Source organism: Colletotrichum acutatum (genome assembly GCF_030867785.1).
Source record: "Colletotrichum acutatum strain CBS 112980 chromosome Unknown BDZ83scaffold_158, whole genome shotgun sequence".
Taxonomy (NCBI): domain Eukaryota; kingdom Fungi; phylum Ascomycota; class Sordariomycetes; order Glomerellales; family Glomerellaceae; genus Colletotrichum; species Colletotrichum acutatum.
The window spans coordinates 2,398-15,429 of record NW_026849152.1 but is presented as its reverse complement, the minus strand read 5'-3'; the positions used below and the strand labels follow the sequence as shown (position 1 = coordinate 15,429).

The 13,032-nt window shown below is 52.6% G+C and overlaps 4 protein-coding genes across 4 annotated transcripts; 1 reads left to right on the top strand and 3 right to left on the bottom strand.

Moving 5' to 3' along the window:
* Positions 1 to 230: 230 nt before the first annotated feature.
* Positions 231 to 1,412, bottom strand: BDZ83DRAFT_590770 (L-galactose dehydrogenase; the record flags this gene model as incomplete). The annotated part of the gene is made up of 1 exon (XM_060506365.1): positions 231 to 1,412. One exon carries the CDS (start codon positions 1,410 to 1,412, stop codon positions 231 to 233), a length of 1,182 nt encoding a protein of 393 aa, XP_060359115.1.
* Positions 1,413 to 4,007: 2,595 nt separating this feature from the next.
* On the top strand, positions 4,008 to 6,370 carry BDZ83DRAFT_744870 (the record flags this gene model as incomplete). Its single annotated transcript, XM_060513174.1, has 5 exons — positions 4,008 to 4,078; positions 4,131 to 4,300; positions 4,324 to 5,248; positions 5,313 to 5,413; positions 5,470 to 6,370. The coding sequence occupies 5 exons, from the start codon at positions 4,008 to 4,010 to the stop codon at positions 5,985 to 5,987; spliced, it is 1,785 nt and encodes a 594-aa protein (XP_060359114.1). The 3' UTR covers positions 5,988 to 6,370.
* On the bottom strand, positions 6,352 to 9,094 carry BDZ83DRAFT_110349 (general substrate transporter). Its single transcript, XM_060501086.1, has 9 exons — positions 8,552 to 9,094; positions 8,082 to 8,405; positions 7,946 to 8,029; positions 7,770 to 7,895; positions 7,290 to 7,719; positions 7,091 to 7,228; positions 6,870 to 7,028; positions 6,715 to 6,811; positions 6,352 to 6,656 (listed from the first exon to the last, which is right to left on the bottom strand). Exons 1-9 carry the CDS (start codon positions 8,638 to 8,640, stop codon positions 6,577 to 6,579), a joined length of 1,527 nt encoding a protein of 508 aa, XP_060359113.1. The 5' UTR covers positions 8,641 to 9,094; the 3' UTR covers positions 6,352 to 6,576.
* Position 9,095: 1 nt separating this feature from the next.
* Positions 9,096 to 11,972, bottom strand: BDZ83DRAFT_110348 (uncharacterized protein). Its single transcript, XM_060501085.1, has 4 exons — positions 11,286 to 11,972; positions 10,600 to 11,226; positions 10,261 to 10,547; positions 9,096 to 10,204 (listed from the first exon to the last, which is right to left on the bottom strand). Exons 1-4 carry the CDS (start codon positions 11,861 to 11,863, stop codon positions 9,414 to 9,416), a joined length of 2,283 nt encoding a protein of 760 aa, XP_060359112.1. The 5' UTR covers positions 11,864 to 11,972; the 3' UTR covers positions 9,096 to 9,413.
* Positions 11,973 to 13,032: the final 1,060 nt, after the last annotated feature.

Here is a 13,032-nt window from a genome sequence, read left to right as displayed (position 1 = left end):
TATTTATTTATCTGTTTGCATTTTTGCCATGTGAATGGCTAGCGCTCACTGTACTCTACCCAACTTACCTTTTTATAGGTATGTGAGTAAAGCGGCTGAGATTTTCTCGAGCTGCTTGACAAATACCATCTATTCATGGAAATATTTTGCCCCCACCTATTACTCGATGTTTTGGAAATTTGACCTCCCGTGCCCAGCTTGTTTGTAAAGAAATGGGTTCCTGCTTAAGGTTACAAGTGTGGCTCGGCGGCGGCGGGAGCGACAGCAGGAAGGACAGCATCGATGGCGGCGACGGAAGGTTGGTTGACGAAATCTTCGCCAGGACTGGCCCAGCTGTAATTCCGCCATTCGCCCAAGGCCGGCCACATTTGTTCCGTAACCAAACGCTGAATCTTGTCAAGTCGACTGGCTTGGGCAACGGCAGGATTTGACTCGTCACTCTGGGCCGCAAGCTCGCGCATCATGCCCTGCCAGGCAAGGAACGTCTCTTCCAGTTCCGACACGGACGTTACACCCATGACGCTGACGCCAACCTTGGCAGGGCCATTGTACATGGGCGGCAACAGCTCGCTGCCAAAGGCCCCTCCCACGCGCGCCCAGTTCGCCATGGCCCAGTACAGAGCGAGCTCTTCCATCTTTTCGCCCGCGCCCTTGGCGATTCCAACCAGGCTCTTGCATAGCTTGCGCAAGGGGCTCGGAGCCGGATGCCAGCTCGCCATGGGCCCATCGTCAACACCGCGGGTGGTGAGCAGACCCATGCTCAGCATGCTCGCGTTGGTCACGACACCGACGCCGGCATCTTTTAATCGTGTGAGGATCGCGTCGCTGCCGAGGGTATCGTTCTGGACGCAAAAGTGCGAAAAGGATTGAACGGCGTCGACGGGTTCGCCTGTTTCGCGGAGGATCTTTTCGGCCAGCTCGCAGAGGACGGGAACGGGATAGCCGCAGATACCGACATAACGGACGAGGCCCTCATCGCGAAGGCGACGCAGCTCGCGGACGGCGGCGACGACCTGGTCGGGGGGGACGAATTCTGCGTCGTGGGTGTAGACCAGGTCTAGGTAGGTGGTATTGAGACGCTCGAGGCTGCGGAGGACGGAAGCGCGGATCCAGGCCGGGGAGTAATCGAACTCGGTCGGGGCGATGCGGCCAGCCTTTGTGACGAGGAAGTAGGAGTCGCGGGGCGGTGAAAGGGTGCGTAGGGCGGCGCCGAGGATGGTCTCGGAGGGGCCGTAGTATGGGGAGGTGTCGAATGCGTTCACGCCGAGTGATAGGGAACGGGATACGATGTCGACGGAGGGCATGCGCGAGGGGTCCGAGACGTATTGGTAGTTGAAGGTCGCGGTGCCGAGGATCAGAGGCGGAAGGACGGCGGACAGCGGCCGGGTTGTGGTTGTGTGCGGGGCCGCCATTTCGGGTGTGGTATTCTGCGCTCTATAGATAGAAACCGAGATTTAGCTTCGAATGAGAAAGGGAATTGATGACCTGTGGCTTCGATTCACCACTCACTAGTAGAGACCTGCTGCAAAAACTATTGCTACTGGCTGTGACGAACGGTGCACAAGGCCCAGCTTCAGGGCCGGCGGTTCAAAAGATATCGAGTCGAGCACGTCAATGATTGATAGTCAGGGTCCCCCCGCGTGCCTGAATTCCCGAATGCGATTTGCCCCGCCGGAAAGGCGGGGGAGTCTTTTTTTTTTCCTTCTCTTTGGGGACTTTCTGGAATCGGACTGGTCTTGTTCTAGTCCCTCCGGATAGGACCGAATGCGGTAGATTGACGCGGAGCTCAACTCTAAGATGCTAAGGCTCATGGTATGGTGAATCGGTGAGTGGATAGCGTGATTTCGTGGCCATGACCATAGCTAGAGACTTTGGGAAGTAGCATAGGTACTAAGCGATAATGTCTACCTCAGTATCCAGGGATTCAATGTGATAGATCTTTCTTGAGTTGCATGGAGATGCCACGAGTTTCGTGAAGACTAGCCATTTCAGCGACATTGCGGGGACTCAGCGTAACGCGGGGTTCTAGAGGGGAAGCTGCCCTGGGGTGTCGAGGCTTCTGGGACTACCATGTTTGCGGTGAGGGCCCAGGTAGTTAGGTAGGTACCTGAACCTAAGGCAAATGGAAAGAGTTGCTGCATTTGGAACAAGACGATTGTGACGACCGAAATATTACAATGGTTGGATATGTAGAGGGGATGATGGAGGAAGACAAGCACTGCTGGGGTTTTGCAGGAATTTTGCAGGAAACAAAAGACGGGCAAAATTCGATCTTGAATCTCAACAGGCCATCGGCACCTGCCGCACCTGCTCCTTCATATGGCTGCAAGCCAAGATGGGTCGCTTATTCTTCCGGGACGAGCAGCGTGCCCTGGTGATTCTGATACCACTATCATATCTTATCTCTTGTCTTATCGATTACCAGCAGGCTCACTTCGTGCTTCATCTGAGGTACCTACCTTACCTTTCCTCAGGGAATCACGATGAATCATACAACAGATAATCCGTAGATTTCCCGTTCATCACCCATTTGCAGTATCTTCCAGAAGCTGAAACCTCTCTATGTAGGTTCCTTTCATCAACAGCGACGGTATCTTTGATCGGCCGACTTCGTTGAAACCCTGACGCGGTGAAGTGTCTCTGGCGACGCTGATTTGACGAGTCCATCCGTCTTCGGGTAACCATATCGTGGTATCTTGGGGTTGCCTACACTCTTGTAGATTCTGGCTAATACTATATCAGATAATGCATGGTATCAATCACAAACCGACCTGCTCGCATTGGACAGCAATTAGCCTGAATATCCTGCCAAGTGAGCTCTAAATACCTTGCCTCACTCATCATTTCTCCATATCGACCACCCAAGTGGTCCTTCACAGCCTGGCTCTCTTCAGCCTCTATTTGTTCTGCATCAATTTGTTGTCTCGTTCCAACAGTGACGGCATCAATGCGACTCTACGAGTCTGACTCATATTGACTGTCGACCATCCCCCGTCCGGCACTTCGGTCAGCCAGTCAGCCGCCCGCTTGGAGAATATACCCCCTCGCCGTTTACTCTATGGCCTGTCCAATTCGACCTTCGAGACAAGTGTCTGCTTGCGAGCTGTGCTGGAATCTCTCACTCGTCAGTTAATACTCTTTCAATAGGCAATACCTACCTCCTGCTCCTCCTTATCCAGTGCCTGTAGGGGACTTTCGATCCATCGGGGTGTCGTCCATCTCCCAAATGATTGCCCGCGATGATCTAGATCGTCGCTGTCCATGGCGTTTGGGTTCCAGTCTTCAAATGACGCCAGACGACTGCCTTCGTTTTCAACCCATCTTCTCAATGGTAAAGAGACATGACCGGTGTCTCGAGAATATTCATCCGCCTTGGCAAATAAATGGCTTTCGGGTCTTCATATTGGCAACCATCTTCCCCTCCCTTCTCGTACCATATTTTGTGTCAGCGTTGTTGCACCCGGAGTATTTGGTCTCATATCTGTCTACTATTTCCATACGACATGACTTCCTCTTTCGTCGCTACTCAAGTCTACATGGACGAATGGGTGATTGCTCCGAACCACCGTTGATTATGGCAAATGCTGGCGTCAGCCATCGGCTGGACTTCACTTAAAGACTTCAAAGCCACTCCTAGAGAGTCATCATCCTCATCATAATGTTCCCGTACCTCATTTGAAGACGAGAGAGTGAACTGGCCGGCAGAGATCATGCGTTTGCTTACCACTACCCTCAGCACTGTGGCGCTCATTAGCTCCGGTAGGTTTTTATTACCACTCGTATCTTAGGGAGTTGTACTAATCCATAGCACAGTAGCCATCGCCCAAGACCAGTCAACTTACTGCAACAGTCTAGGTCGCTGCTTCGCTTCTTATACCAACGCAGGCGGCATCACTTACGGCATCGCTATACCCGAAGGACCTGCGACGGGTCAGCCATATGAAGCCATTGTTCAGATCACTGTCCCCATCGACATAGGCTGGGCTGCCTTAGCCTGGGGCGGCTCTATGACGTACAATCCCTTGACTATCATATGGGCCAATGGAAAAGACGTGGCTGTCTCCTCTCGAATGGCATTGTGAGGATACAGTTCGATCCATGGAAACCGCATGATCACTGACAATTACTAGTAGCTACTTCACTCCTCCACCCTACGAGGATGCAGAGTACATCGTTCTTCCCGGTACTGTCGTCAATGATACACATTACTCCGTCACGGCCCTATGCCGAGGTTGTACATACTGGGCACCATATGGAAACGATCCAACATCCTTGGACCCCAACGGAGAAAATACTTGGCGTTTGCTTACGCTGGCGTGCCAGTTGATGACCCGGCTACCAACGACACAACTTTCGGCATCCACGAACGCACAGGACACTGGATGCACGACTTCCGACCGGCTCAGGCAGTCAATTTCGAATCTTGGGCAGCGGGCAATGCTGAAGGTGAAGGTCCGACCAGCGCCGCCACCAAAACGACGCTGCTGACCACCTTGTCGACATCCACTTTGCATAGTACCACGACTCCCAAGACTAATATCACAAGGACAGGTGTTTCACTCAGCAGCGTAACGGCCACTGTCTCATCTCCGCTTTCCACTTCTACATCGTCCTCCATCGTTTACAGCGCCCCTATGCCTCCAGTCCCCAACTCGTGCTCCGGCGGCGGCGCCTTCAGATTCGGATACCAAACTGCGAGTGGCTGGAAGGCCGTTAAGCTTGCTGGATCTCTGACAGGCCCCCGCGGATTGGTCGTTGACTCCGAGGGCAACTTACTGGTCATACAGTCGGGCAAAGGTGTCACGGCTCACACCTTTGGAGCCGACGGCTGCATCTCTTCCACAAAGACCCTGATCAGCAACCCCTCGCTAAACCATGGCATCGGCTTGACCCCTGATGGTAAGACTCTGTACGTCACCTCCATGACTACCGCATGGTCCTATACCTACGACGCAAAAGCTCAAAGTGTGAGTGCGCAGACTGTTGTCGTCAAGGGGATGCAGCAGGGAGGTCACCCAACGCGCAACCTCGTCATTCCGCCGGCAACACCCCATCTGCTAGTCATCCAGCAAGGCTCTTACAGCAATTTTGACTATGAATCACTCAACAAGGCAGTGGCCCGTGCTGTAGTCAAAGTGTTTGACATGCGCAGCGTGCCATCCGGAGGTTATACATACGCCTCCCAGGGGTGGTTTCTCGGATGGGGCCTGCGCAACGAAGTAGCCCTCGCAGCGGACGGAAATAATGCGTACGTCCAACGTGTCTTGCTTTTCTTTTTGTAAACACATATAAGCTGACAGTAATCTTTAAAGGATTTGGGGAGTGGAAAATAGCGGTGACTACTTCGCCCGCACAGTCAACGGTCAGAGCTACGACATCCACAACGACAACCCAGCAGAAGAGCTGAACTTCCGTAAGTCGCCACATTCTCCGGGCAAACAATCCAAGACCACTCACAACTCGTTCAAGTTGGTGATCCTTCTCAACCGAACGACCAGTGGTACGGGTACCCGACCTGCTTCACTGTCTGGGAGCCGTCCGTCATCAAGGACAAGATCTTCAAGGTCGGACAGCAGTTCGTCGTCGCTCCCAACAGCACCTTCAACGACGATACTTGCACTCAACGCTCTGTGGCACCCAGACTATCGATCCAAGCACATAGCGCACCCATAGGCGCCGTTTTCGACAGCGCATTCCAAAATCTGTACGTCACATTGCATGGCTCATGGAACAGGTCACCGGCTACGGGCTTCAAGGTGTCCGTGGTGCCATTCACCCAGCTCGCCTATGGCGGATATGATCCGGTTGCTGCCGCAGACTCTAAGACTGGTTACACTGATGTCTTTTGGAGCACAAACGTCGGAAGCTGCACGGGGTCGACCTGTTTTAGACCTTCCGGCATCGTCTTTGACAAGGGATTCTCGAGATTGTTTGTTGCTAGTGACAACACCGCGGAGGGTGAACTCTTCATGCTCGTCAAAGCTTAAGACAGGTACAACTCATTGCTTACAGGAGGAAAGGGGTGTAGATCGATTTCAAGATTACCACTCCGATTATTGAAGTCCATCTGTGACATGACGAATGCCCTTGCTTTCTATTTACCCGTAGGCCGCGTGATACCAGGCTGTAAGAATCGTACCCTTAATCATACGCAGCCGAAGAGGCGTAGTAATGCCATCGGGAGACGCCAAGTTAACATACATTGCTCTCACGAAAAGCCTGGATTTCCACAGAGGACTGCCTGAAGTAACAGCCGGATTGCCACTCTGGGTTAACTTGTCTGCAATTACAAGGTCAGCAAGTCGACTGTTGAATACGCTCCTGTGTATCTCCCCAGCCAGACGTACCCTCAATAAGAGATGATATTGCGACAGTGCCACGTAGGGTTCAAACTGGTGTGGCCGAGTTTGAATTCCACGTTTTATTTCATTTCGCTTTATATTAAGTGAGCATGAAAATTGAAGTCATGTCCCGGTCTTGACTTTTCTTGATGTGACGCTCGAATGACAAGGGAGATGATGGGTAGTCTCCCATTATCCCAGGACAAAATCATTGCACGAGAGTTTGATCATGATCCTACTCTCTGTTTGTACCGGTTGCCGATTCTACGGAGTCCCGGGAAGGAGCGTCATCCTGCAAGAGATGCTCAGAGAGGTCTATCAATTTGTCAGCAATTAGTGTCATGGAAGGCAAGGGGGGGGGGGTTCAGCCTACTATCGACATCACTCCGTCGTGCTTCAATGGCGCCGAAGAGCGCGTCCATATCCTCCAACTCCCGACCCTTCGTTTCGGGAAAGAAGGCATATATGGCCTAGAGCATTAATTAGATGTTAGGGTTTTAATACGCAATAAATCTAAAGTATTCATACCGGAATGCAGATAATGTTCACGACCATGAATATGAAGTATATGTTACTGCCCATATATCCGATGCCCGCAGACCACACCATGGTGACAATAGAAGAACCAACAGAGGCACCAGCGGAGGCAAAATTTAAGCCTCGGGCTCGTACCGAGGTGGGAAAGATCTATCGTAATGTCAATATTAGTGCTTGAGTCGAGAATGGGGGAGGGCATCGTCAAGAGGTACTTCTGTATTGTAGACCCATGCAGTTGGCCCAAATCCCAAGGAGAAGCCAATGACGTATACAAAGATGAATGCCACGCAGATTATATCGGTAGCTGGAATTTTACGCTGAGGATCTAGGAGAGGCACGGCTCCATTGATCTGAGAGAGAGAGGCTTGTCAGCAATTGCAGTCCTTTCGCACGGGTTCCCCTTTCACCTACCAGCAGTGAGAAAGCCATGATGATACAACCAGCAACGAGGCATTTCCTCCGTCCGAACCGATCAATGATAAACATCTCGAGAACCGTGAAACCTATCTTAATTGTTGATTCGGTAGCGCTGATGAGCAACGCAGTATGGGAGAATATGCCATGTTGCTCCAATAACCATGGGAGGAAGTATTTAATGGCAGTAGCACCACAACTTGAAGCCATGAATTGTAGCAGGGTAGCTCGCCAGAGACGATTAAACAATGGCTTCTGTCGGAACAAAGAAAGCCAGTTGCTGCCGGATTGATGGTACTCGTCGACGCTCTTGATGATGGCTGAGAATTCATGCTCAATTTCATCGTCGTCGAAGCTTCCCTCGCGGAGCCAGCGAAGTGTCGAACGTGCCTGGTCTTTCCTTCCATGTTCGACGAGCCAACGGGGACTTTTTTTCAGCGTAAGTATTAACAGTCTTCTTTGGATTGGAGTACTGACGTTTCGGGGACCCAGGGCAACCCGAGCCCAAAGACCATTGCGGGGATTATTTCCAAGAGGATAGTCAATCTCCAGCCATAGAAAAGGCCTGCGTCAGAGGACCAGAATCTCATGAAATATCCAACCCTGTCGTCGTTAGATGTTTCTCAGATGAAGGCGACATTGTCTTGGTTTACCAGAAGCCCAGCGCTATGCCAGCGATGAAGCCGACGTGGTTCAACGTTACAAAATGGCCGCGCTTGTGTGCCGGCGATATCTCACTAGCAAAGCCATCAGTGCCTACGCATTGGAAATGGGCTTAGAACCTCTCACGCTTGGTATAAAGGCACTGATGTAGACACGACGGCAACTCCAACGCCACTGATGAGTCTTCCAGCAAGCATAGTGCCGCGAGCTGTACTGCCACCACTTGTGGCTTGCAGTATGGCGCCGAGGCAAACGAAAGCTGTTCCCGACAAGGCGGCATACCGACGACCAAGCCAGTCAGTGATCGGATGAGAAATGCAGAGATAACTGATGAAGGTTCCAGTGTAGTAGATGCTGACTACAGTTCCGATCAAAGCGCGGGTTGGCTGATGTAGAGCTTCGCGCCAGCCTGAACTGACTATCACTGAAGACAGTATGCCAATGTTGTATCTGTACAGAGTAATTAGGATCCGCTAAGCTCTTTGAACCACTCGATGGCTTAGTGCCGCGGTGCTCTTATCAATACCCAACGACATATCGTGTCTTCGATGGCTCGCCATATTCAGTTGGCTAGGTGGAGTAGAGGACGAACTTACCCCCAGACAGATGCGCCAATGCCGAAAAAGATGCAGAGAAAATAGAGACGCGACTCGCCAGCTGGTAACGAAGCACGAAGCCAGGCCATATCGATGGGCGTCAACTTTGGAGACGCGGCTAGAGGGGTAAGCGGCGGGTGGGCACAGCAGGCCGGAGGTGCGCCTTGCGGCAAGGAGTTGTTGTCGATGGCTTGTCAGTATTGAGGAAGGCCTTAACTGGTAACCTTCAATGTAGTTCCAACACAATTGGAAGCGGGGAGATGTAACTGGACGGCTACTTGAGACAATATGCAATTCCAAGGTGAGGCGCGGGGTCGCTTGGCCGAGACAGGTTGGAGCATCTTGTGATTATGTAAGACACCTTCATGCACCACCCGCTAGCTTAGTCTTGCCGTTCAAAGAGACAATTTTTGTCCTGTTTGCGTACTTGGCGAGTTTCCCGAATTATGTTCATGATTAGCTCAAGGACTGTATTTCCATTTGGCGTAGGGAGCATGGGTATAGTCAACGAACATCCGAGTATGGTTCAGAGGACCAACCCCATGCGGAGGCTGCCCCTCTTCGGCGGAGCGATATCCGTGCCCTCTATGCGCCATGGCCATGAAAGCGAAAAGTCTACTACATTATTATCTACTTAGTGTTCCTGACCTGAGCGTATTGTCAATCTCAATCATAACTCCTTGGATCAGTTGTAATACCATCTAAGGCCTCAGGATTATGTACCGCCACCGATATTACAGCCAGCTGTTGCCTCAACAGCGGTCCTCATCTGAAGTCATGGCGGCGCATGGCCGCTTATGGCGTACCCATCATTCATACATTAATTTTACAATGTGGCTTTCCCTCCTCACAAACACACACTCTATCGAGGCACATACCCCGAGAAGTCGTACATCCCATTATGATCCTGCAGTCCCGAGTTCCAGTCGAGGAATTGGGGCTGCCCATTGGCGTCAATCACTGGCGCGTACATGCTCATATTGCTGGGTGATGGCCCTGACGCCGGCACCATGGTGCCATCATGGTAGCCCCAAAGTTGAGCGGCCATCTCCGGCGTCATTCCATTTGCCATTGGCATGAGTTCCGCCTGTTGGTCGAACATTGGCGGCTGCTGAGACAATTGCTGCTGCGAAGGTGACTGCTTCTGCACGGGGGGAGAGCCTCCAAGACCAAAGTCGGATGCGGGCAGCTGTTCTATTAGGGGCTGCAGCGTCCTTGGCGGAACAGAGCCTCTAAACTCCTCCGGGGTTGATGACGCCCTTCTGACTGTTCGAACACTGTCGGAGTGGGCGAGCATACCCTGCCCGTCGAATCCACCTCCAGGGAAGATGGCGACAGACTGGCTGTCTTCCGAACCCTCGTCGACGTCTACGCCCGAGTCTGGACGAGGGACGGTGCGAGTCAAGTGGCGTGGGGCTAAGAGTCGGGACGGTGATGGCTCATTCTTTCGGTTGCTTCGGTTCGAGTATGGCATGTTCTGTGCGTTGGCGATGCACTGTTCAATGACCTGAATGAACTGATTGCGATAGATGTTCCCTATGGTCTCCAACGCTTGGGGAGTCATGCCCTTGTTTCGCAGGCTATCCTCGACATCTTTCAGACTGTTCATGAACTGGTTCTGCAGCTCGAAATGCTCGATTACAGGGCAGAAGTCTAATCGGCGTTAGTGGGTTTGAAGAGACTGCGTTGGAGGGAAAAGATTGGCATACCGAAAGGTTGAACCCTATAGTCATCGTCGTCGGGGAACAACAGGTTCCAGATCTCCTTCCATTGAACCTCAGTGCTCATGCCACTGGCTCGCTTCCTACTGAGAAGCTTCGTCATTGTAGGACCGTCGATGCCGGACTCTGGGTCATGGTCGGAAACGTCACACATCTGCTCCTTTGGTAGACGTTGGTGGTCCCTGAGATCCTTCTTGCTGGGGAAGTCTCGATTGCAGCGGTCGCACATGAAGGATGAGGGGTCGTTGCGCTTGTGTTGCTTGACAATGTGTTGCCTATCAAGCGTTAGAGCACAGTTCGTGAGTTTTTCAAGGGTCGGGAACTCACCTCAGCTCGGCAAATTTGGGGAAGTAGGTCATTGCACACGAATGATGCTCTCTCACGTTGAACCTGTGCGGGTTCCTCTTGCGAAACGGACAGCTCAGTCGAAGGTCTCCTTCTGCCTCTCGTGGCGTCTGCCTGGCCCTCTTGAACGGCACGCTTGAGTCTCCATCGTCATCCGTCAAGTCATCGCCATCATCATCACCATCTGCACGGCTGGTGTCGCCCTTCTTGCGCTTGCCGTTTTGGGACCCTCGACCTGACCCTGATCTCCGAGCTAGAGGCAGAGAGCCATTAGACGATGTGGATTGAGTGTGGGTTAGCTGTGTTCCGGCGGGGAAGCCGTTGAAAGCAAATCTTCCAATGTCTTGGATGAATCTGAAGACGAAATGGCGCAGGAAGGCCGGCGGCATGGTAACCTCTTCTAGCTCCACACCGTAAGTGACTTGCAAGACATAGTCGAGAACCGCATCGGCTTCTTCATTAGAGAAGTCAATGGGTGTTGGGGTGATGGGCTCCCATGCACGCGAGAGACGATCGGAGCCGGAGTCGAAACTCATCCTTTCATTGAGGGGCCGGGGTGGCACTCGCTCTTCACGGGGTGACTCGGGCGTTTCGTCCGGCGACGGCGGCCTAACTTGGGCATAAGCATCGCATGTGGAATAGCACCGCTCTCACGGATCAAGATTTACCTTGGGGTGCCCGCCGTGTGAGGCAAGTCAGTTTGCTCGTCTTCATCCGGCTCGATGATGTCCATCCGCGGCAGTGGATCCTCCTTGTGACCCGCGCCGATGGATTCCGGATACGCCGGAAACCTCTCGCCTATGATGGAGTCCACGAACGTCGATCCCGAGTCGCATGATTCTCTGTAACGATGTCCGCTCGTACCGGACCGCGACGCAAGAAACGGTGTTGGTAAACGCTCAGGGCCATCAATATCAGGAGTCGTAGCCCTTGTAAAGGTCGATGAGGTGGGGGACATGGGCATCGAACAGGTCGTCGCTGAGTCTGGGACATGAGTCGAGCTCATGGTCGATGAGGTCGGCGAACGGTCACGAAACGTCTTCCCATAGACACCTGAGATGATCTTCAGGCCCTCGGGGCATTTTGGCTGGTGGTGCACAGGTTGCGATAGGCGAAAGTGGTGTTCAAATGGTGGTGAGTGAACTACTTCTTCGATTTTGGCATGCGAGGCAAAGGTCGAATCCCGGTGACGTGGCTCCCGAGGTCGAATCGGGATCTCGACCGTAAACGACTGCTCGTCGCTCATCGTGACTGATCCTTTTTATCTAGTCGCGATGTCGCTGATTCTGAGTTGCTGACGCGCGTCTCGAGTGAAAGCTGAGCCCGGAATGACACTTGTACCCGATTTACTGGGTTGGCCTTGGCATTCAGTTCTCCGGCTGCCCTTGCTCAAGAAGTTCCTTTCTCGAAATCCGTCCGTCACTTGTCGTTATGATCGCGGTGAGAATAAGGCACTGAAAATGATTAACGAGAGTGATGAAAGAAGACAGAAAAGCGAATGGAATCGAGTCTTGGGATGCGACACTCGAAGAAGGGTAATTCCCCCTCGGTCATGCTGTTGCCTCCAGACTCAGCCCCCCAAACTATGCGGAGTACTTAGAATGCGAACCATCTCAGCATAACAAGGGTGGGCTCAGCTGGAGGCTGTGATTGGATCATGACGACGACCGTCGTTGGCGCAAGAAACAAGTTTCTATCATTGGACAATGCGGGCGTGACGGGCGAGGATGCCTCCCCTATTTCTGGCGCGCAGCTTGCAGCAGGCCGGCATACCCCCTTTAGAAGAACTGGACCTCTGATTTGCTCGTGGCCAAGGCCGTTCTGCTTCTCTGACAGCGACGAGCAGGCAGAAACAATGTTTCTGCCAGTGTGGCCTGTTAGGGATATACCCATGATAAACCAAATCTTGGTCCAAAAGGCCCGACAAGTCGTGGTATTTCCCTAATGGCCACGAACGAGATCAGCATGCTTCGTCTCAGGGCGCCGACCCAGGCGTCCGATATACCCCAGCACTGGCACCGTCAGTGCGCCTGTCTGGCTGCCAGAACTGGTAGTCAGCCCTACGAGGATCGCATCCATCCAACATTGCGATTCCATTAATGCACGCCATCGCGACTCGGTGGATGTCAACACTCGTCTGGACCTGAAGCGTTCCAGCTTCAGCTGAGATTAGATCGACCAGGGCTCTCTGGTAGCCCCGTCGCAGGCCGGCCGCCGGTCATTCGAATTTGCCCTGCCATTGGATAATGGCAACAGTTGGTCCATTGCGTATACGGAGCGTATCGTCTACTCAATGTAAGAAGCGGAGCTCATATCGAGAAGATGCTAATTCAACCTCCTTCGAGCCTTACTGGTATTCGAGTATGGAGTGTTCGGTTATGGAATTGAGCCTCCAATTGAGCCTTGCAAATTCCT

Bases quoted from the DNA above. Each gene is read 5' to 3' on its own strand.
- BDZ83DRAFT_110348 (XM_060501085.1), bottom strand. From the start codon at position 11,863: ATGAGCGACGAGCAGTCGTTTACGGTCGAGATCCCGATTCGACCTCGG. The intron at 11,227-11,285 runs GTAAATCTTGAT...TGCCCAAGTTAG, and splicing joins CACACGGCGGGCACCCCAAG to GCCGCCGTCGCCGGACGAAA. The intron at 10,548-10,599 runs GTGAGTTCCCGA...AACGCTTGATAG, and splicing joins CCCAAATTTGCCGAGCTGAG to GCAACACATTGTCAAGCAAC.
- BDZ83DRAFT_110349 (XM_060501086.1), bottom strand. From the start codon at position 8,640: ATGGCCTGGCTTCGTGCTTCGTTACCAGCTGGCGAGTCGCGTCTCTAT. The intron at 8,030-8,081 runs GTGAGAGGTTCT...TGGCTTTGCTAG, and splicing joins TCAGTGCCTTTATACCAAGC to TGAGATATCGCCGGCACACA. The intron at 6,812-6,869 runs GTATGAATACTT...TTAATGCTCTAG, and splicing joins TGAACATTATCTGCATTCCG to GCCATATATGCCTTCTTTCC.